Consider the following 25,623-nt stretch of genomic DNA (forward strand, 5'->3'; position numbering starts at 1 on the left):
ATTATGAGAAAAACAAATTTGCACTTTTCCACAGTAAATCTGTAGAAAGGTGCAAACTTGTTTTTCTCATAATGACGAACTTCCACCACATCTCGCCTGAATCTGTTGAATATATTGGTACCAATACCTAAGATACCAGTATCAGGTTTAAGCCCTTGGTCTCAATCCTTGGCATGGGTTAACAATTGCTTCTATGAGAAATTTAAAATAATTGCTGATTCGGCATTCCAGTTAAATGGAATAACTACATGGTCTGTAAAAAAATGCTTATTGCTAAAACTTGGATAAAAATTGAACCTGTGAATAAGCAAGCTCAGAAACATCAATTTTTACTTTTATGGGTTGGAAATAATGTTACACATTTTTAAACTGTGTTCAATTATGAAATGGTATAGCATTACACGCCAGAATTCAAGAACTTCCCTCCCATCACATGACTGAGCATAACATTAGGTTGAAGAGCCCATCCTGTTCAGTGGCTACTTAAAAGTTCAGTTCCAGAGTTGACACATTCTAATCAATTTCTTTAGAAACAAAAGGAGAACACTACGTATTTTAGTAAATACCAGGATATCACACCTTAAAATTATGCAATTAAGGCTGCAAAGTACCATCCTTTCTAGGCAATGGACTGATGATAAACTTGGGTGTGAAATTAAACTTTCATATTTGTCGTCACATAATGGAGCATTTATCTTGAGAAACATTCTCATCCCCATAATTTGTCCACAAATAACCCCAAAGGGATGGCCTAGATTCCAGTACAGTTGGTACATTGGCAGCAGGTAATGCTGTCTCATTGATCTGAGCTATTTTATTTAACAAGGAAGTCAGAATACCTGGATATAAATCTGCTAGGTTTCTTTTTTCACATGGGTCATATCTAATGTTGAACAGGCAAGGTTGCACTTGTGAATCACATGCTCGTGGAGGACCCACAATGAAGTCCGTATTATAGACCACATTTTCAAGATTGGTACTTTCCATATCACATCTTACTCTTGCCTGCTCCCTTAGCGACATAATTTGCTCTTCCTGCAGTTCATAACCAAGAGAGTTCATTGCTTGGCTCACTCTGCTGTTTACAACAAGAGTCATGTTATATCTGTATTCATGGCCTAAACCAGAGGGTCCATACCAGCCATCTCTAAGGCCACTGAATAGGGTGAAAGCTCCTTCAATAAAAAATAAAATAAGTTAATCATCAATGATTAGTTAAAATTAACAAGCATAAATGATAATTTGCCTTGACTGAGACACGAACCCAGATGCCAAAATGTCATTTTTACACTTTGAAATCATTGCATTTCAATGCGTATTATCACATGACACAGTTAAAAGTCACTGTCACAGCATCTCCAGTAGTTTCTTTGAATTTGTCAACATCTCTTACAAGTTTTAGACAGATAGTGCTATACGTACACCAGTAGACTTCAGAGTTTGGCAAAGATCATGCCTAGTTGCTACAACTGGTGGTTGATTTTCAAAGTACAAGCCCTCAAGTGAGAACGTGAAGCTGGATGCAACTTGTTATTCATTATGTGCAATTCAATTGAATCAATCAAAGCACACCCACCACCTTACAGCTTGTGTGTGAGTATTTGTTACAGAAGATGACTTTATAAAGTTTACTCAATCACCTTTCAGCACCTTTTCAAAAGCCACATTTTAAATAATTTGAATTCCATGCAAAAATGTTCATAACTTTAACATATAACACCTTCTAAACAATTTGCCAATTTATTACAATTTAATTATTCTGCATACAAGGGTGGCATGTAAAATCACATGTATTAAAGGATGTTTATTATATTCAAGTATATTCAATCTAATTTCATGGGGAAGAGGAAAATTGCCTCCATGAACTTTGGTTTGCCCTTTGCTCATTATGAAAATCCATAAGAATAATAGATGATATTTTTAAATAACTTTTTCAGCAGTTGGAAAGCATGCAGCTTACTCTTTTGCAATTTATATTTGCACTCAATAAACCACTTATGGATAATACTTGAAAGTTTACCTTTCTCTTTTCGACTACTAGACACACCCTTTGTTTCTGGCAAAGGATATTAACATTTTATCTCAAAAAGTTATTAAAAGTACTCCCAAAACTTTTTCCTTCAATGCCTCATCTGAAATTACCAATTCACATGCCTCAAAATATGAACCCTTCACCTTCCCTAAATGAAAATTTATGACTTTCAGATACCTACCCATTTTAATTTTCCAATCCCCATCTCGGAAAGCAGCTTCATTTTCTACACTATCTATGTTTAATAACACATTTTCTCTGCTGGATGAAGCATCCTCAACCAGAGCCTTCCACAGATCATGACCATCCAGATCAGGTGAAGCTTTATCAGAAGCATTAACTGCAGACAGAAGAGTTGGCACCCAGTCTGAGACATGCATTAGCTGTTTAGCCAAACGACTCCTTTTTTTGAGCAAAGGACTCCATATCAATGCTACCCCACGAGTACCACCTTCCCAGAGTGAAAATTTAGCCTGAAATTATTTAAGAAAAGGTGTTCATTCATTTATGTGGAGTGAGAACAAATTTCCATGATACATGGATCAAACTTAAAATCTTCACCTAAATAGGATAACACTTCAGTCATTATTTGCAAATTGGAAATTTGTCCTTAGATACCAAATTTCATGTAAAAAATAAGGACATAATGAACAATTTTGAAAGTTAAACATAATTATCTGTAAATGTAGATGCAATACTAACACATAACAGCATGATATGATTATAATGGTATGACAAAACTATTAAATTAAAGGGTTTTTTCACAGAGTAACATTTTTTAAGTCAAATTTTATTAAATACAAATAAATGACTAATTGAAATAAAAAGTCAGCTCCTGGTTGGCATGCATCTGCTTAGTTTTATTTCAGTCTGAGAAGGAAAGTGTGTCCAAGGTCTGTCCCAAAAGTAGTAGGATTGAATGCAAATATTTCAGAGTGTAAAAATCATTCGCCTTGACTAGGATTCGAACCCAGATCCCTCTATATCCGGTCGAGTGCTTAAGCCACTTAAGCTACCGAGGCATCCTCTTAAACTCTGAAATTTTGGGGCTTTCAAAGGAACTAGATGTTGTGACGAAATGCCGTACATACAATGTCACAGGCATTTGTATTCGTGCGCGACGCGCCACAGTCCACGAGGTTAAAGCCAACTTTAAACACTGAGTCGATCAAAAATATTATTGCCATATAATACATATATATACAGGGTACAGCACTTAAATCCGGACAAATTTCAATTTGATTTTCCCACCATATTGTAGTTCCACTGTACATGGCGATTGGCGTTCCTGAAAGCTATAGGCATCTAGTAAACAATCATAATCTCAAAATGGGCTAGATGTTACAAGTGCGGAGTACAACCATAGAGCCGCTATTATTGAAAGTGTTTGCGCTGGGCGTTCACCCAGTGAAATAGTTTGATTCTTCGGGTACCCCAGATCAACTGTTTACAATATTGCAGCTGAGTATAATGCTTTGGAGAAGTCTGGGGAAGGTTTCGCTATCCCGCTGAGGAAATCTCATTCAAGGAAACACGTGCTTGTCCGTATTTAAGCACCGCACCCAGTATATACATGTGGTTTGCGGTAGTCCAGGGGTAGAGCGTTGGACTACTGACCGGAGGGTTTGGGTTCAATTCCCGCGCAAGCCTTTCTAGGCACCCTCAGCTATATCCAAGCTATGTGATTTTTTGGGTATCATATCTTCCTCGGAAACCATAACCGGCACAGGGAAAGGAACTGGTCCCCCTACCCTGATGTGTGAATTTCACACATAGTGGGGCTTAGTACTGGGTGAACTCTATCATCACCTTCCAAACCGACCTTAGGGTTGAATACTGTGTTTATGGTTTATATATATTATGAACCGGCTATTGTAACAACGCTACACCATCAAATTTTACATGAAACTGGGCAAAGCAGGGAGAGAGACTCATGACATGCTGAAGGCAACTTATGGTGATAACACCATGGGTATATCGGGTGTTTTTGAGTGGCAAGAACTATTTTGGAAGGGTAGATATGTTGAAGATATCAAAAGTTCAAAGTACCCTTCAACCTGAAAAAGTGATGCAAATCTTGCAAGAGTGAAGGCTTTGTTGGACAGGGATCGCAGATTAAACATTTATATGGCGTCTAATAAATTTGGCAACCCAAAAAGTGATTTGCATCAACTTGTGACTAAAAACATGGGCATGAGAAAGGTGTGTGAGAAGTTGGTGCCATGAATGTTCTCACATGAACAAAAGGAAACTCATCCGCGGATCTGCCAAGAGGTGCTCGACCATGCCTCAGCCACCCTACAGCCCTGATGTTACCATACCAGACTTCTTACTCTTCCCTGCCTCAAATCTGTGCTGAAATGACATCACCGCGGCTTGGTTACAACAGGCCGTGACAAGGCAGCTGAGCAGCATTCCGGGTGCCGCCTTCCAGAAGGCGTATAAGGCCGTGGAAAACCCATTGGCAGCAATGTGTGCACGCACAAGGCTGCTAATTCAAAAACTTTTGTGAGAATGCATCAATTCTGACAATAATATTTTCTCAATTGACCCAGTCCTAATCCTTTGGGGACAAACCTTGTACGAGGGCAATCCCAGATGTACCCCATCCAACAAAGAAAACACAAACATTTTGGAAAAAAATGTATTTATATTTCAATATAATCTCCTTTCAGCTCAATTCACTTTTCCCAGTGATGTTCAATAGGTTCGATACCCTTTCAATTATAAGAACTGTCTAGCTCCTCAAAATAGACACTAACTGCCGACATCACTTCTTCACGGTTGGAAAATATTTTACCACTGAGACATTTTTTTATGTTTGCAAACAATAAATAATCTGAGGGGGCCAACTCTGGCGAATAGGGTGCATGAGGTAGCAATTCAAACTTTATTTCATGAAATTTGGCCAGAGCAATAACGGATTTGTGAGCTGGTGCATTGTCTCGATGAAATAACACTTTCTTCTTAGGTAAATGCGGCCGCTTTTGCTTGATTTCTTTGCTCAAACGTTGCACTTAGTTTGCATAATACTCACAGTTGATAGTTTTACCTTTTTCAAGATAGTCAATGAAAATTATCCCAGCATATCCCAAAAAACCGACGCCATGACCTTGCCTGCAGATGAGACGGTCTTCACCTTCTTCGGAGCCGGTTCTCCCTTTTGAATCCACTGTTTTGATTGTTCTTTTGTCTAGGGTATGAAGCAATGGACCCATGTTTCATCCATAGTCATGAAATGGTGCAAAAAGTCTGCTTTGTTGCTGTGAAACTTTGCTAAACACTCAATTTAAACATCTTCACGACACTGGTTTTGCTGGAGTGTGAGCAAACGTGGCACACATCTTGCACACAGCTTTCTCATGTCCAAATTTTTAGTTAATATGCGATGTTCCACACTTTGTGAAATGCCTACTACGTCTGCTAGCTCACGCACTTTCAGTCGACGATCATCCAGTATCACTTTGTTGATTTTCTGCACCGTTTCTTGAGTCATCACCTCATTTGGTCGACCAATGTGACGCTTGTCTTGACAGCTTGTACAACCTCATTTAAACTCTGCTACCCAATATTTTGCTGTTGTAAACGAAGTAGCATACCCAACAAGAGTAGAATCCAGTTCAGCTTTTATATTGGTTGGGCTGAGGCCTTTCAAATAAAAGTATTGTATCACATAACGATGGCCAATTTTCTCCATTTTTACAAATTCACTGAAAATGTTCACCATTGATGGCTGTCAAAAAATACCATACAATGTGGCATCTAAAAACTAGCAACATATGCTTTATAGATTGCGTACTTTCTAATACAGTAATATATTTCAAACAACTACGCCATCTCTAGGTCTGGCCGGGTACTTATTGGCCCCCCATGAATAAAACAACATATCATCCACTAAATGCCTCTTCATCATATTCCTTTAGATTTCCATCTCTTCCCACATGTCCATCTTCTTCCCATTTCCCATTGAGTTTAGCAACTCCAGGGAGAAGTAACTTCAGTGGTTTTTTTCACATGTTTTAGCAAAGTTGTATTCTGTGGTCTCAGGTTGTTCTAAGTATGGGCAGCTATCTTGACTAAATGCCTTGGGAAGAGGTTTGCGGGGATCGAGATGGTGCGGGGGCTAACGTACTGGCTTCCCACCCTGAGGGCGCGGGTTCAAATCCCGGCGGTGTTGAATATTTTTCAGAGGTATCTCGATCCCTACTTGAGGTGTTTTGTGGAGGGCACTTTGAGTGAGTACGGCGTCCGTCGGATGGGACGTTAAGCTGCGGACCCCTTGGCGCCTTTCGTAAAGAGTAGGCTAATGCCGACGCCGGGTTTCTCTCCACCCTTCATCCTTTCCTGTCCATCCCCTATGGCGCAAATGACCTTAGCTGTCGGTCGCCTCCCCTAAAAACTACTACTACTACCAAGAGGTTTGCTATTCATTGCTAAATATCCACACATTATACATGAGAGATTACATAAGTGATAATTTTTTTTCTTCATTTTTATAGAGTTAAGCAGAGGATTCTTTGCCCTGATGGAATATTTTTTTGCAAAGCATTTTTCCACTTTATTTTTTATTGTATCCATATCTTTCGTAATGGACCCAGTCAAACAAATTATAGGAGTGCATTTAACAGACATTCCTGTCACACACAACTGATAGCCAACAGATACTAAGGTAGTAATTTTGCCTCACTTGCAGCTCAGGCCTAACTTTAGCTTTGTTCACATGAAAAAGTACAAGAAATTATAGAAAAGCCTACTCTTCTTCTACATCCCCAATATGTGCACTCTACTCCACTTGCATCTCTCATTGCTAGAAATTTTTGTTCCTAAAGACATGTAGAAACATCATTTCACCTCAATGCAACAATTTCAGAGAGTAAAAATCATTTGCCTTGAACGGGAATCCCAGTCAAAGCAAATGATTTTTACACTGAAATTGTTGCACTGAAATGCATATTAGCAGATGACTGTTAAAAGTTACTCCTGCAGCATCTCCCCCAGTTTCTTGAAATTAGTCCACATGTTTCACAAGAGTTTCCCTTGTCTCATTTGAAGAGTATCTCCTATCTTTGATCATAGAACTTAATTTAGTTAATTTTGTTCATTTTAAGATTTTACTTTTTAATTTATTTCATTGTACCTTTCCTTGGATTTAGACATCAAAGGTCAGGGGTGAGCTTAGCATTTATGGAGCATATATCTCTCTCCTGCAGTTGATGTTAATTCCCAATATCTATTAGAATATGTGGCATTATATTTCTCTTCATACGCATAACAAGTATTAGTTTATGCAGCTGTATTCTTCATGTCTTTCCAACTTTCTTTTATCAATCCTGTGTTGCTACAATTTTCTCTGGATAGCCCATTGATACATCATTCTTGGCTCAGTTTCTTTCAATCTTCCTCACAGCCATTGGTTTTTCAACATTTTCTTTAGCTTCTTGAATTAAAACAAGGCACTTGTTTAATACTGAATCATGTTCTCTCTCGACATTTGCCCCCTAACTGCTTTACAGTCCTTTTATCTGGTTTCTAAATCTCTGCTTTATGTGGATGTACTTAATTTATCATTCTCTTACATCTATCGGCATGTGCCACATGCATTATTTTCGTGAGTGGTTTGGAAACAGTGCACGTTCCATCACTAATTTACATAACTCCCTAAGCCTTTCTTTTATTCCATACAATTTCTATAGTCCATATCTTTTTACTGTTTTACCTCCTAGGCCTACTCTGATGGATGCATTCTAGCCGCCAGGATTATTAGATTCACCTCTCAGTTTTCATATTTCATTACTCCAGTTATTGCATCACACACAACCTCTTCTATGTTATCAGCCTAGTCTGTATTTGGCATGTTAATGTACACTGCTACCACATCTGTTGGGTTTGTAGTAAACTTCACCATAATGATTCTTTAATATCAATATAATAAGGTCTATGATAATTATTTACAAACCTACTAGAATTATCAGGCACCTAGCACTCCAAAACTCTCCTTCTTTGAGTAATTCATTTCTCTTACAATTAAGACTTCTAATTCTATACCCCTAATCTCTACCTCTATTTTCCCAAGCCTCCCACATGTCTAGGGTAAGTGGGCATTCCAATCTCACACTTAAATTGATTTGCACATTTGCGTGATGTACTCTCTTGGTTAGCCCCCACCTAGAGATCCAAAAAATGAAATCAGTTTACCTCTGGAATACATATTTCAACTGATACAGTTCTATTAAATCTGCTATCAAGTAAAAAAGGAACTGAAAAGGATGAGTTGGTGAACCACTATTCTCTGATTCTAATGTCTTGACCTCTTTAAAGTCTAAACTATAAGTACATATTTGAATACTCACTCCTCTGAGTGGCCAGTTAGAACCAGCATTTCTGCCCAAACCATCAGGAGCACCACCATTATCTGTGGCAAATATTATGATTGAATTATTTAGCATTCCATTTGCGGCCAGGGCCTCCACAACTTTTCCAACTGATTCATCCAACCAATGAATCATTGCTATAGGGTGAAAGAAATATGAATAGGTATTATTTTACAAAACTGATACACATATTATGAACTGTAACTGATAAGGTATACCTATCTATCGGAAGCTTGTTTTTATGATTTTTAATTAGTTAAAGTGTCAGTATATGATAACAATGAGAACTACCAATTGTGTGTAGGCCAATTTCTTTGATATCTCATTTTCTGCATGTCTAAAAATTTCTAGCTCAGTGTGAGATATTAGCCTTGACAACTGTAGCTAGAGCAGCAGACTAGTTGTTTGCATGATAGCCATGAGAGTGACAGTTTGGTAAGAGAAATTGTGATGAATCAACATATGTTGATTGAAATCACCACAGCTGCATACAAAATAAAAAATAACACACTATTGATCAGGTTAGGAATAAGTAAATAGAGTGAAAATCTGGGCTTCTTTAAAATATAGCTGATAAAATTTATGACTTGAGCCCCAAAAAATTGAGGGAGTATGTATTACAGTAATAAGAGTTCATTTAGCTTAGTTTGAAAATGGCTTTCAACTTTTCTCTAGTACAGATTTTGGAGAAAATATGGCATAGAAGGGTGGGGGCATTGAGAGGAGAATAATGATGGTAAAACTTGGGATTAGAAAGAAGAAAAGAATTACTGATGAGTATAATTAATTTGTAAATATAAGATTTTAATATGTATACTAGTGCAACAATTTCAAAGTATTTCTTTCGCATTTCATAAATAATTTGCCTTGACAGGGATTTGAAACCAGATCCCTCAGCTAAGCGTTTAAGCCAATTAAACTACTACTACTATTCTTACACTTAAAATTTTGGGGCTTTTTAAGGAACAAGATGTTACGATGAAACCATACCTGTGACGTTGTATGTATGTTACCATACATACAACCTCACAGGTATTTGCTGTTGTGTGAATTGTGCCACAGTCCATAGGGTTAATGCCAAACTTACTAATATACACAAAAAATACAAAACACTAATGTGTTTTACCTTTAACAAATTTAAAAACACTACAGGAGATGCCATAATGGTACTTTTAACAGAGTCATCTGTTTATACAAATTACAATTCAACAGTTTTGTTGCATTATACCAGACACACAATTGTATACGTGCACAAGTGCACAAAATTGTTGCATTGTAATGTGCATTAGGGGATGACTCTGTTAAAAGTTACTGTTGTAACATACGCCACAGTTCCTTTGAATTTGTAGGATAGTGTTTTAAGGGTCAAAATCTTTGTCCTTGAAACAAGAGGACAAGCATTGATTATAGATGCTTCTGAGTTGTGGGTATGGTGGAGACTTGAGAAAGTAAGTTGAAATATAGAGGTGGGCAAACAATAAAGATTGACATATGCTGGGTTATGAGTGTAACTTGCAAGGAGAAATCTGACAAAGACAGATAAATCAATCAGGTCAGGACAATAACATCAGGCAGTGAGATGCTAACAGACATGATAGATGAAGGAAGAATGTTAGATAAGAGGAGTCTTGAAAGACAATAGGCTCTTTAGACAGTATACAAGTGGATAGAGTGTATGAAGAACCAAAGAAGTAAATAATGCAAGAAAAACCAAGAAGTTCACATCATACGTAGATGATATAAGACATTAAGGACCATCCACAATCTAACTTTAATTGGTAAAATACCCTGAATGAATGAATATGGACATGAAGACTGATAAGTTACTAGTGTTTATGACCATTACAATGAAATATGGGCCAAAAACAGGAAAAATTATAATTCCATAAAAAATATGTATATTTTCCAGATTTTGTGGTAACTAACCAGCATACTTTCGTCTCTGGTAATTTTCTATGTAGGAAAATTCCTCAACAGTCTTATCAGGGGCCTGAAGAGGCTCATAAAAATTGGCAGAGTGTACAGCATGATGTGAAAGATATAGGAAGAGAGGCTTGTTTCTCTTGTGATCATTGATTACATTCACTGCCTCCTCAGTGTACAATTCTGTAGTGTATTTCCCATGTACATCCCAGGCAGGCTCCAATCCTCTGTGCATATCCAAACCCCAATCATCCTATTATGCAGGAGGAAACATAGTGTTTAAATTTTAGAAATACAATTGATTTTCCAAAATAAAATAAATATCTAATAAAAGTCATCTGCATATATTGTATCAATTATATGATAGATATCTTTTTATTAAATGTTATAAATACGAAAATTAGCATTGGCTTATATTAAGATCTCCATACTAAAAAGATTTTGTACTTTTTCACAGATTTTTATTTTAAGGTACAATGCATTTCACCGACTTGCGGCATCATATGGTCCCTTATCAAGTACCTTATAATAAAAATCTGTGGAAAAGTACAAAACTATATTCTAAACCACATGACTGACTAGAGCCCAGTTTTATAATATCTCGTTGAATCCTATCATTACTTATGTAAACCTTAACTTACCAATCTTATAAACAAATAAGATTGTTATAAATGAATGTGAACACTGGAACCAAAGTAATATCGTCTGGTAGTAACTCAACTGTTTAAAGGTCAGTTTCAATTTTAACTATCAGGCATAAACTGAGTTTTGACCTTAACCAGAGGTTAAATTGAACCCCCAGTTTAACAAGATACCATAAAACCTGCCCTAAAATATGCTAATTTGACCAAATCAATATTACCTCAAATAAACATTAACCCTTTCTTTGGAATATGAACAGAAAATTAGATGATGATCCCTTGAGAAAGGGCATGTGATGTATCATATGCCTTGACCAATATGGAGCTAAGGGACCCCCTGGTTCCATCCTGGTCACACTTGGAGTAGGACAAATGGTCAAGGAAGTCCCACAAAATTTGTCACTGATAGAAAATGGAGACTGAATGTCACCTTAGATCCAGGTTCAAAACAACACATGTCTGTCTGTCTGAGTGCAATATGCACTTGGTATATCAGTAAAACTTGGAATCCTAAGCCTGTGCACATTTCATTATTATCATACTATTTCTATTCCTTAGTTTCTTCAAAACCTTCCTCCTCTTTTCTTAGGAATATTTTCATAGGTTTACCCTTTTCTATTAATCTAATTATACTTAATTCTAATGGCAAGGCATGTAATAGGAGGGATTTTTAATAAAATATTACCCCATAAAATCCAGTGTGGTCATAATAATCCTGTTGATTAGTCCAATGACCAAAATGAGAATCAAAACCTCGAAATTCTGGAGTATATTCCTTCTTGAAAAAACCAAGATGCCATTTTCCAACTGCATGAGTTGCATAGCCAATATCCTTCAAATATTCTGGCAGGAGGCGTTCAGACAGGGGAAGGCCTCGTGGTTCGGTGTTTAAAAGAACAAAGTGCTGCATTCCTATTTGCCAAGAGATATTTTAAAGCTCTGAGCAATCAAAATATAGATACACAATTAATAATAAATTAAGTAAGCAATCCATAATTTTTCTCTGCTTATAAGGAGTGATTCAATTAACAAAGTGAATTTCTAATCATATAATCAACATGTATAACTTTCCAATGTAAGAACTGTCAAAAAGATTAATGAACTATCAAACTAAAACCTCCAAAGTTATTGTCAAAAATCATGGCCATTCCAACTTGAGATACAAACTCCTCATTGACAAGCATACTAATTATTAAGAAAGAATCCCAAAACTTTTTTATTCCATTTATACGTATAAACAGTAATTGGAAATGAACTAGTATCTTTGGCCTATAGTGACACCTTACCTTATCAAGCCACCTTGGTTACAAAGTTTTTCCCCATAAAATTATAATTTTTATCAGCAGCTGCTGTCTGTTTTTGTTCCTTGCTCAAGACTTTCGGCACCAGCTTCACGCACACTTTCCTCATTGCAAGATCCTCTGTTACAATAGTGTGGACCATTCCGACTGAAAGGCCGGTCTCCTCACTGATAAGGGAGATGGTTAAACACCTGTCAGAGTCCAAAACGTTTTTCACTTGAGCCACCTGAGCATCGGTTTGAGCAGTCATTGGGCATCCGACATAGTGCTCATCTTCGACGAGCTCCCGGCCTTCCTTAAACATTTTTTGCCACTCAAAAACTCTTGTGCAGCTTAAGGCATCATCCCCATAAGCCTGTTTAATAAATTGAAGGGTCTCCGACCTGTATTTCCCGAGTTTAACACAAAACTTCACAGCGTAGCGTTGCTCGACGGTACGCTCTATGCTGGCGCAACGACACCACAAACAATCACACCTCACAAAAATCCACATCCTGTCTCAACGCATGCCCAGAGGCAACTGAACTTAAGTGTGCCTGAGTGGTGGGGGACCCCTCTACCAAGCCAACCGATCTGACCCCCATCCACCACATCCAGCGTTGAGGCTACAGCAAACCAGTCCCAATACCTATTGTACGGACCCTGTATATCATATTCAAACTGAGCAGATTCGTGAATGATGAAAACTAAATACTTAAACTGATTTACTACCTCGGTGGTTCATTAGGGAAAATTAATTAATACCTTTTCCATCTTCCTCTATTATCAAACATACAGTTTTCTTCATGTTTACTCAAAGGTCTCCTCCTTCAAAGGCTTCCTATAACTTTACTATCATAAACTTAGTATCTATTGGCTTTAAGTTATCATTACCTCATCACATGCATACATTAGAGAGCATATTGTACTCTGCCTAAAAGGAACACCCATACCTCCACAAGATCCATTCAATTGTCCCAACAAAGTCAGCATATGTATTTAAAAAGGATTGGGTACATGCTACAGCCTTGTCTAAGTTATTTTAATGGTCATAACAAATCAGACAGCTTCAATTCAATCTTAACTGCAGCTTCAGACTTGAGAGAGATGGTATACACATTTAATAAGAGGTGTCACTTGACATCCAATATCAATCTGTGACGTTGCTTTCCCATGACTAATTGGTAATGAACCATAGGCCTCTTAAAGATCCACAATTATCAAATGAACTTCAAGATTCTTAGATATACTCCTCATTTATTTGCCCAAAGCTAAAGATATTATTCATACAGGATTCTCCAATATTAAACAATTTACCAATCTCCCTATAATTTTTTGGGTCTTTCTTACTTCCTTTTCCATACAAAGTAGACACATAAGATAAAACAATTCTTCCAGTATTTGATCTCCTTCAAGAATCTGACTAAATAATTTACAGAGAGAAGCCTTATCACCTGTGGAGGTCGATATTTCCATAATTCTATCACAATTCTCCTGGCCCATTTGCCTTTCAATAACTTGCCTTCATTAATGCCTGTTCCACTTCTACCTCTAAATTGGGCTCCATACACTGAGTTCCACGACTATCCCAACACTTTTTTTTAAATTTGTTACTTCTTTTCTTAGGCCTATAACGAAAATTTCTTCAAAGTGCTGTTTCCAATTCACCAGAGACACAGGTTGAAGAGCTGGAGCAGAATTGCTCTTCATTTTCATTTTTCTTATAATTCTCTAAATTCTGCAGATCTTCTACATCCCAGAAATGATCCATTTCTCCCCATATCCTTCCTCATGCACCCTCCTTGCATTTTCAATACTGTTTTTTTGCAATCTTATCACATGCCTTGTATTTATTTTATTCTTCAACGCTCTTAAAATTCAACCATTTCTTATCCAGTTTCTTCTTCTACAACTTCCACTGTCTCTATGGGTTATCCATTTCATTCTTCCTTTATGTCTTTTCCCCCTTCTTAAAGCTTCTTCAGCTGTTTCCATAATCCATTGTATTGCTTCAGTGAAACATATAATTGTTTAGTATACCAATCCTCATTAGCTTCAAGTAGACTTTGCTGGAGTCTTTGTTCATATAGATATTTGACCCTGTATTCCTGCCACAGATCTACCATGTACCATCTTGCATGTATTTTGAATCATCACTAGTAATGGTTTCACCAACACTCTTCTTCTTATTGCATTGTACTTAAGCGACTACTGGAAAAGCTATTACTGAAACAACTGTATGACGATCCAATCCACATTCTATTCCTCTCCCTATTCTCAAATAGCGGGTCCCAGTAGTCCAGGGGGTAGAGTATTGGACTGATGATAGGAGGGGCCCAGGTTCGATTCCTGGGCAAGGCACTCTAGGCACCTGCAGCTCCACCCAAGCTATGTGATTTTTTGGGTACCAGGTCATCCTGGGAAACCATATCCGGCACAGGGAAAGGAACTGGCCCCCCTACCCTGATATGTGAATTTCACATTCCGTCGGGCTTAGTACTGGGTGAACTCTACCATCACCCACCAAACTGACCTTCGGGTTGATTGCTGCGTTTATGGTTTTTATGATTATTCTCAAATACTTTTATTGAACACTGAATTCTTACAATTACATAGTATATAAATGATATCAGAGCCCAAGTAAAAATGAATTTCTTCAAGATGAAATTTGGTATCCATAAGATAACATTCCTGACCCTTACAGAAGTCAATCGATCTTCTCCCAATATCATTTTCTGTATCTTCTCCTCAAGGATCAGCAACTTCATTATTTTCTCTCCTTACATTTCTTCAGGTAAAATTACCAATTATTACCAACTCATATCCATCCAGAGAGTCATCTTCCACTTCACCTAGGCCCTCATTAATATCTCTTTTATTTTCATCTGGATTATCTTCATGAGGGCCAATTAGCACTTTTGCTTCCAATGTTGTTCCATGTATTAGTATTGATATCCTTATCATCCTATTATTAACTTCCTCACATTAACTGTTCATTCTTTTGTTTCTTTTTTACAAGAACAACTACCTCAGACTTTGTTGACTCCATTTTTTCCACTCCACTTCAGAAAGGAATATAGCCACCAATCAATTCTTGTCCTAGGCCTTTCATTTTTGCTTCTGTCAATACCAAGATATCTACTCCCAAAAATTCTATTACCTTTATTATTTCCTCAATTCTAAACCTTATTGCCATTTATGTAAAATTTGTGAAATTTATGTATAAGTTTATTCTTGTAAATGTGTGATGAGGGGTTAGGTGGTAAAAGAGACTCCATAGCCTCAATCTCTTCCTAAAATAAAGATAACTATCCAGCTATCTATTAATTTTATCATTGGATATTCGCTATGATTTGGCACTGTTACATCATCCTATATAAAATCAAAGGGCTCATATATCATTTGATGTCAAATACATCACAAATTCGGGTACCAGGTCTACCTGGGAAACCATAACCGGCACAGGGAAAGGAACTGGCCCCCCTACCCTGATGTGTGAATTTTCACACGCCGTATAGGGCTTAGTACTGGGTGATCTCTACCATCACCTACTACACCGACCTTCGGGTTGATTACTGTGTTTATGGTTTTTTTTACATCATAAAATCACTATGAAAATTAATACCATTTTTTTCTGCTAAAAATTGCTAATCAAAATAGATATTTCTAGCAATTAAAGCTTTAATAGTGAGTTTTCAAATTATGCTCACCAGTAGCCACACTTCAAGGTAGGTAGAAGGAAAGGGCAAAGAGACATTATAGGTATTTTTTACCTGCCCTGCATTTATTGAGATCAGAAACAGCAGGTTCCCTGAAGTCATCTTCTCACTCTAGGGTAAGCAATCAGCCAGATTGTCAAACAGCATGGTCAATCTTGATACAAGTACCTATGTATTTAGATGAATGTATTCTGATGAGTCTGAATGTTGTCATGCACTCCACTACAGATTTTTTTAGGTTTTGAGAATGCATTCCCAAAATTTTAATTCCCAATAACCAATGCACCTCGAAATAAGGCCTTGGATTCTAAAATATTTGTATAATTTGAATATTTCTGAGAATTAAATAGAAATAAACGACTTTCCTCGGAGAAACTCTTTTATTTTTCAATGTAGCCTCCCTGTACACTAATGCACTTGGTTCAGCAATGTTCCAATGTCTTGATCCCATCTTGAAAATCAGATTCCTTCTAGCCTGCAAAATACCCATCTACTTCAGCTGTTAGTTCTTTGTTTGAAGAGAATCTCCATCCGCTTGAGCTTGGGGAAAAGGATATAAATCTGATAGAGCCAAATCAGGTGATTAAGGTGGGTGTGGCAACAATTCATATCTTAATTCACGTATTTTTCCCATGGCAACAGCACTTGTGTGTGGGCATATATTGTCTTGATGAAAGATGACTTTCTTCCTTGACTAATCTGGCCTTTTTATGAGTCTTGCTTTCACCATTGTACGCACTTTTGCCATAATTTCTTGGGTAGTGGCACATTTTGGCTGACTAGGATGTGGATCATCATCTAAGCAGTCCTTACCAAACTAAACTCATTTTTCCACCAGGCAACAGTTGAATATGTAGAAGCAGAGTCCCCCAGAGAGTTCTGAAAGTCAGCATGAGTATCCTTTGCTTTCATATCTTTCTTTTTGAAGTATTTTAAACTGCTTGAATCTAAATTTTTTCCATCTTTACAAATTACAACAAGGAAATATTAACAGAGAGACATCTGCACCACAGATCTCTTCCCCAAGCACTGAAGCATCACATGTTTACTCATAACAAATTACCTACTGCTGTGGGAAACTCGTTGCGCTAGCGCTGATATCTGGTGCTCATTCTGTAAACCTTTCAAACAACTCTCGTACTTTAGATGTTAATGAGAAATTATGAATTAAAAGAAATGAACAGTTATGTCCCAGAACATTCTTAATAGACACTTTCATTCCAAGTAAATCATTCCAAACTTAAACATTACAACCCACCTAAATGTATTGGGTATTTGCCTGTCATTAAAGCACCTCTGGATGGACTGCACATAGACTGAACATAGTAATTGTTCAAGATTACTCCATTGTAGGCCAAAGAATCTATGTTAGGAGTAGGTATTTGGTCTGAACCATGAAAACCAACATCATTCCAACCCTGAAAAATTATCAATAACATGGACACATGATATTACCTTATTAAAAACTCAAAAATTATTGAAGGAGACATAAAATCAACTTAGAAGAAATAAATATCAAAATAAAATTTAATGGTACTAACCAGATCATCAGCAAGGATGAATATTATATGGGGGTGACCAAGAAGATCCTGACCATTATTTTGTAATATATTGGAGCACATGATGATGAATATTTGACAAAGGATCTTCCGCTCCATTGCTATCAGTGGTAATATCAGCAACACATCAATATCAAATCTGAAAAAAGTTGAATTTTAAATATAGACCATATTTCCGCTATGTATAAAATTATTTTGTACTCTTTGGGGAATATTTTTTTTCTAAGTAAGTTTTGTATTGACACTGTTTCAGGCATAACATGGTGGAAATCCTTCATCATGAAAGAAGACACTTTGCTTTTCCATGTAGAATTTTTTCCTCTAAACTTTTTCTCTAAAAAAAAATCTATGTGAAAAAGAAAAGTGTATTTTTTCATCATTAAGTTTTGTATTGCTGCAATTGCAGCCATACATTTAAGACAGAATGCACTAAACTTATGCTTTAAGCAGCCACAAAGGCCATTTTTTTAAGGTGCCCAGGTTGTGCCCAGACTATTTAATTGAGGATGATTATTAGAACCTGTGTATGATATTCTAACAAGTAGAAAGAGTGTATTTAAGACAGTGAACACCAGTGTACTACCCCGTTACTTACCTTCAACATAGGAATTAACCCAAAAACCATTTGATTTTTCAAGGGGCTGACCAGTAAAATTTAATCTGAAATCATGTAGGTTTCCAAACCAAGGTTTTTTATAGCAATACATCTCACTCTGATGCCCATCCATCACATTTTCTCTTTCACCCATTCAAAGTAAAAATCCCAAAGGATATTTTTCCTAAGTTGTGCAAAATTCACATATTCAAGTTATGCAGGCAGCTGCTTTCCCAGTGCCACTATCTGTGGCACATGGGCAGTTCTAGAAATATAAAATTGCTCATTTAGGATTTCCAGGATGTGAGTCTATAGACATCAGCCAGGAAAAGTAATGATAGCAAATTTAAGCTGACCTAATATCTAAAAAGGCAACAATTTCAGAGAGTAAAAATCATTCGCCTTGACTGGGATTCGAACCCAGATCCCTCAATGTCCGTTCAAGTGCTTTAGCCAGTTAAGCTATCGAGGTGTTCTCTTAAACTCTAAAATTTCTCCTGCAGCTTCTTTGGAATTTATCTAAATAGGCTTTCAGAAAGAAAACCTGCCATCGGTACAGAAACGTCCACTTTTTTCGGGGGTAGAGAAGAATAATGAATATAACACATTCAGAATTTAAACCTATTCCCTTGTGCTCGGGCAACCCGCAAATCAATGCACGCCGCCTGGGAACGATTTCCCTTCAAATACTTCGTCATCTCAAAAGTCTTGCGATGCGAGAGATCAATGACATCACCACTCATATCTTATTCTCGTCATAGTTGATATAGAAAGGAAGAATGAAAATTCCACGACACGAACGCTGGGTAATTAATCGAAAAGTTTCTTTTAATAGGCGAGGGAAGAACTAATCCTGACCTAAGCCTTAAAGCTAGTAAAATACCCACTTTTAGGGTAGGGTGGGGTAGTTCCTTTTCCTGTTCCACCATTCGATTTCCAACTAAGTTCAAGTAACCAGAAACCTCACCAATTTTAGATGGGACTGTCCAAATAATCACCTCGGGTGCGCTCAAGCAGCCAAATCCTCTTCCCACAATGCTACCATTCTCCCTAAAGTACCGCTGTGCTTTTTTTATTATTTTATCTCAAAAATTAAAAAAAAATATATATATATATATATATATATATGCCAGGATAACTTCTATTGACAAATTAGTCGTGCGGTTTCAGATACTCCGGAGGCTTAAATCAATAGTGCATGTCGCAACTTATCTCTCATCGGAAAAGATTCACAGGGAAACAACCACCATACCCTCGGTAACATTCGCTCGATTTTTAAGTTCTGCATCAATTAATTTAGCTAACGATAGACCAACAACAGCCGTATTTTGACCTTTTAAATTGGATGATTAACATGAAATATAAACGAGGGCACCAACACTGCCCTGAGTGGAAGAAATCCCACCTCTGTGGGGTACGAACACGCGACTTCTGGAATTGCGGGTTACTCTCCAAATACCGAGGGCGGCATTCGAGACAAATCGCCACACCACCTACATATTCGGTCGTGAACGAAGGGTGATTTCATACGTACTTGAAGGCGGTTAATAAAGTCATGCTCTCCTTACTTCAATATTTATTTTACTCACGGACGCTTCTGGTGCACCTGGCGATCCCGTCAAGTATTCACTTTCCCTCGAGTTCACCAAAAACGAACCGCTTATATTCGTCTTATGGGTTCGCAGTCGGGCACTTCAACCATCGGACTATCCGTACCACTGAATTTCATTTACGAAAACTGATTTTGTCAAAAAATTGTGAAATTACAACGTATTACTTCCTTAAGACTTCTGATCAACGTAATATCCATAGACCGTCGTCTCGCGGGCTGTGATCCATCGCCGCAACGGCTAGTGCAAAATTTGATAATTGGGGTAACACTGGGGTAAGAGATACTGGGATAACACTTCCGTCTTGAAATATGGACCCACTCCGCTCTCTTATCTTGGGTGAGTCAGCAGACGAGCTAAATCTGTTTGTATATAGTACATCAGTAGAACGCGGAGGAATAAAACAATGTGGCGGGGCCCAAGCAAACACCTCTGCATGCATTATTCTAGCGAAATTTCCAGCGGCAGGAGACGTGGTTATCGTCACACCGATCGGACAAACGAAAAACGTGGGCCTGCATAGATAGGCATCGCCTCAGAGGCCTGAGGCATAATCATGACTAGCGCGAACCAGGATATTTTTGTACAGACGCAAATTTATTTTAAAACACGACTGACCAACTGCACAAACTTAAGTTTCGAGTAAATAACAGGATTCACAGCATGCGGTTGCTTTGGCCTTGAATGCCATTCCCACAAGCTTTTTGCATGAAAAAATAATTAGGCGTATTCAATAGCGGGGGACTAATGGGTGAGAGGCTTTATGGAGCCAAAGCTTTTCAGTTGTAAATGCTTTCTTTTTCATATAATGATTTTAATTTCAATATATAATGCTGACAAATCAATATGAAGAGTCTAACGATAAATGTTTTATTTTTATTCCAACATCTTTTAAAATGCAGCCCCTCGATTGAAAATACAGGCTGTACCTATCATATGCACTTCGCATTTCTTCCTCCCAATGATTCCTCCTACTTGTTAGCATGCAAAACTGAAATTAAATAACTTATCAGATCTTCTTTCATCTCTACTAATAATATTCTGCCACTTACTAAAGCTATGCACATATCTCTTCTTCCTACCATTTTGCTACTGCTATCCTTCACTGGATCTCCCTCTGTATGTAATGTCTCACTCTGTAAGAATCACTCCAATAATCCCTCCTATCTTTCTAGATAATTTCAAACAGACCTAGCATGCCTATATTTCCTCTCTCCATCTCCTCTTTGATAATAACCTTCAATATTTCAGTCACCAAAACCTTTCAACAATTTCAAGTGTCTATTTAGGTCCTCCTCTTTGCCTTCCTTTTCAACTCCTCACCATCATTGATCTAACATTCTCTCTCTTTCCAATAATCAAAAGGTAGGGATGGTCATGCATAAAAAATATTACCAATTTAGCTCACTCATTTGCTTTTGTAGTATGTGTGTAAGAAATAATATGTAATGGAATTTGAAAAGGTGAATGTTCAGAAATTCCTCATAATTTGTTGATTACTTCATTTTTTGCAGGGTTGAGGAGTGATTCTGTGAAATAACAGAGTGATTACTTTTTTTTAGGCATATTGTGACTTCAAAAAATGTAAACTACTGGTTGTAATCTACTTGTGATTTTCAGAATGTAATCATTACTTTTTAGGTCAATTTCATACCATACATTCATAATCAGGTTTATTGACAAAAAATACAATGTATTTAATTAATGGTATAATTTCTGGTATCTAGCTCTGGCACCTACAACAAACTTCTTCACCTCACACTCCCTGGGATCGGCTACAAACAATATTCTGTCATATTGAATTAAGATGTCTTTTATTTCCTTCTTCAATGCCTCATAACCTATTTCTGGTTGTATGAAACTAGAGCTTTGGAGATGACTTGTTTGATGGCATATATCTTGGCTACATGGCCATCACTATTAACTTGGACTCTTTTATCAACTCCCGCAAATCGTTCTTTCCCAAGGAGAAGTGTTGGTTCCTGAAGTTTGTGCTGCAGAGTTCAATCATTTCCAAGGGCCGACCATTGACATTAAGCATGCCATTGCCTCTTTTGCAGTATGCAACCACCAAAGCAGTGTTTTTCCTACCAAACACCTGCATGACTGAAATAGGCTTCTTTGGAGTCTTACTCATTTTACAAAATTGTCCAAGAGACAGGACACGATTATTTCTTGTTTGACATAATTACTTCATGTCTTTGGAGATAGTACACTAATGATATATAAGGCAGAGCTTTCAGAAATGCTTTTTCCAAAATCCATGAGTTGCTATCGAATAATACTTTTAATATTGAACCTGTAATATGGCTTTTTATCAGTCATCAAAACTTCTGGTAATCTGAATCCAAATGTGTTATCTTCTCTTAAAACATAGGTTCACTCTAAAAATTTTATCAGAAGTAACTTTAATCTACTTATAACCAGTTACTTTAAAAATGGTTACAAGGTTTCTGTAACTGATTACACATGTAGAAAAGGAACTATAACTGACCTTCATTATTTTTTTTGGAGCTCTTCCCATCTCTGATTTTTTTAATTGCCTATAATTTGTTTTTCAAAGTCAGTTAAATTGTATCAACTTATCTCCTTGTGAGGTCAGTTTTTATGTAACTGGGTGAATTTTTTGCATCTCACATGTTATATTTTTTTATTTACTATGCAACAGTTTTCTTTTTCTGCCTTTATAGAGCCTCATATTTTTAACTGTTCTTAGCATTCTTTCAAGCAAAATGGCATAGCTAGAATTAATGGCACCATATCAGGTATGCCTATGTTAAAATTTCCTATTTTGGATAAGGAAGCAAAACAGTAATATGTATATATTTGTAGTTTATAAGCCGGTATTCAAGGAACTAAAAGAAACTTGGCACCAAGCAAGCTAGGCCGCCAATTGGTCAGATTGGAACATGATAACTCACAGGACTTGTCAACCCACACCTGGACATCACTGACCAGTATAAATTCAAGGCAACTTTTCCAGCTTAGACACTTCATCCTGAAGAGAGTAAGTTTCTAAGCTAGCTATTGAAATGTCTTAGCTAAGCCAACTATTTAAATGGTGATTTTCTTCAACACTACCCCATATGAAACTCATGAAGTCTTCGTGAATACCAGGTTTATTTTAATAGAACCAAGGTCTCTACATACCAAAGCATCTTTAGCTGCCAAGAAAACTTTGTGGGTTGTATTTATTTCAACCAATTATCTTGACTACTAATACTCATGACACAAATCTAGTCTTTTCCCGTCGTAGATACCTGAACCATTTATATGCATTGACATAATAAAAATTTTTACAGGTGGTTAACTAGGGTCTAAATCTTAACTATTGGTACATAGGTATCAACCAGCACTCAGTGCAAGGATCCTACGTATTTCTCAGTGCCTTGGTATGCAATAGTACTATTACCACTACTGGTCCCTATTGAAAATAAAATAGTCTGTGATTATTTTTGAGGCTATCAAGCTGGTAATTATTTATTGTTTTTTTGATATTTGTTTCTTATCCATAGAAATAGGTCTGGGGGATACCATTTTAATTATACTAGAAATACTCTGTAACTATGTTCTGTCTTAAACTGATGATTGCACTAAGTTAAAGTGAAATACCATTACAAGTCCTAGTAGGAGAAATGACATCCACAATTACAATATGAGAAAGAGTGATTGCATTGACCTGTCCTTTGGTAAGTCCATGAACACAAGGAACCAACGACAAATAGTGCAGGTAAATATATTCAACAAATTGCCTGTTGAGAGATAAAATGAACCTCTATCAGGATTTCAATGTAAATTGAGACCAAGGCTCATTTGTTATCCTTTTAAGGCACTAAAAGAGGATCCAGAGTTAAACCAGTTGGCATAAGAGAAAACTAGCATTTATATGTTTGCAAAACTTTCTCTGTACACATTGAAAAGGTCTCTAACATATGTAATGGTTCTGTGACCAATTGAATTTCTATTATTAAATTATTATTCATCATTCTAGTACAACAGAAGACCTTACTCATGCATACTTGGATGCATCTTTCCAAAATAAAGTCATGAACACTGTACAGAAAATTTACTTTGGAAACATTAACACAAACTTGAATAACATTTGCTATTTCTCTCACCTCATTAAACAGACCTGACTAAAATGACCACTGCAAAGACTGACCACCAGCTCATTACCCACTGCTTTTACCAACACATGAGGGGACTAGAGGGTGACCTTGTGGAACAATTTACCTTTATAGCAACCTAACCTAGTCTCCCCTATGCCAAATACACAAATTTATTCAAATTTTCATACATTTAAAGGTGTATATGTCTTAAGTCTTTCTTTTCTTAGATGTTATGAACTGAAACTTTAATTCCTGATGCTTCTATTAAATAAACTCAATCCTTGGAGGGAATTTGATGCTAATTCAAATGCAGAGTTACCAGGACACGTAACTCAGCAATTGCTATAAATATGGTAATAACCTAACAGATTTATATTGCTGTTACATATAAAATGACTAATATAAAACTTTATTTGCCGCATGAGTTATGGTGGTAATTAGTTATGTAATTCTCCAATGGTTGAGTAAATGTCTTCACACAGCATCCATGACTGAAGTGGAATTTAAACACCTGATCATTAGATTATCTGCCCCAGGAAGCATTATGCTGGATTTCTTAGGGTGATACAATACCTGGTTCAGCATTTACTCTGATGGAATGCTTCATTACCAATAATGTTCACAACTCTTTCCCTCATACACTTAATTACATATTTTGTTTACATACTATAATTACAGCCTTTCATGCTGTACTCTTGTGGGATAGAAAGTATAATTTTAGGTTAACCTCTATCGATATATCTGTATCTATTAGTACTTTATTTTTTCACCAAACATGGATTAAGGTATTAGTTATATCAGAATAATATTTTAATTTTTAAACGTCAGTATTCATTCTCTATGTGTGTAAGTCCAACATGCAAAAATAAGTTGATGTCATGTCTACTACATAATTTTTTTTCATTTTACGAATTGTTGGATAAATAGTTCATAATATATAAGCAAAACATTTATGGCTCCTGGCAAATTTTCAGAGACAGACAAACATACTATGAGTATTCTGATCAAGTTTCTATTTTTCCGATGTGATTCTTTTTTGGAATGTTTCTGTATTATCAAATAAAATATGGTTGTACAAGGCTTATCAACCATTCAAACCCATCTAATTTTAAATAAAAAAGATGAATAAGAAAACATTCACATAAATGCCACTAACTTCTACACTACAAAAAGCAGTTTTTTAATAGTTTTAACAAAAATAAAATGTTATAATGAATTTTAAGTTGATCATAGAAGTCTGTATTCCTACATCTATTGTATTTGATGGCATATAAGATACACTGATGCATAAGATATGGCCTCATTTCAATAGGACACACACCAGAAAAAATTTTATCAGCCCACATGAAAGCGTGACACCCCACCAACTTAATTTTTGGGTATTCATTTAAAACAATTAATTTCACTCACTAAGGAGACCAAAAGGTTTTGCTATCATCAGGTAAGATAAAATATGAACAAGTTCATTTGATATCTCACTCACTCCACTTTCAATATCACAGAAGTGGGCAACATGATATTAGAAGTGGGCAACATGATATTCATTTCACATAATAGCAATGAGCTTAATAAAAACAATCTCAACCATAACATTCTTCAATTGAATAATAAATATGATATATAAGTAAATATAATGATCTAAATATAACGGAGTCAAAATAGTACCGACCTGAGGAAAAAATAATATCAAGTATGGAACGTTAACCCCGGGAGTTCAAAACCTAACATATGAGACACGGGTGATTTTTTGAACCATAATTTTGGAAAAAAGGGCATCTTATGTG

At 36.6% G+C, this 25,623-nt stretch overlaps 1 protein-coding gene and 1 pseudogene across 1 annotated transcript; both read right to left on the bottom strand.

Annotated features, from left to right (window-relative positions):
- Window positions 1–675: 675 nt before the first annotated feature.
- LOC139698571 (arylsulfatase B-like) lies at window positions 676–18,863 on the bottom strand. Its single transcript, XM_071597411.1, has 8 exons — window positions 18,811–18,863; window positions 17,508–17,664; window positions 17,225–17,384; window positions 11,653–11,879; window positions 10,330–10,579; window positions 8,383–8,540; window positions 2,214–2,505; window positions 676–1,175 (listed from the first exon to the last, which is right to left on the bottom strand). Exons 1-8 carry the CDS (start codon window positions 18,861–18,863, stop codon window positions 676–678), a joined length of 1,797 nt encoding a protein of 598 aa, XP_071453512.1.
- A 2,568-nt stretch (window positions 18,864–21,431) lies between these two features.
- On the bottom strand, window positions 21,432–21,867 carry LOC139698572 (small ribosomal subunit protein uS9-like; annotated as a pseudogene).
- Window positions 21,868–25,623: the final 3,756 nt, after the last annotated feature.

The sequence above is a fragment of the Hetaerina americana genome, unplaced genomic scaffold (assembly GCF_022747635.1).
Source record: "Hetaerina americana unplaced genomic scaffold, ioHetAmer1.1.p SCAF_89, whole genome shotgun sequence".
NCBI lineage: Eukaryota > Metazoa > Arthropoda > Insecta > Odonata > Calopterygidae > Hetaerina > Hetaerina americana.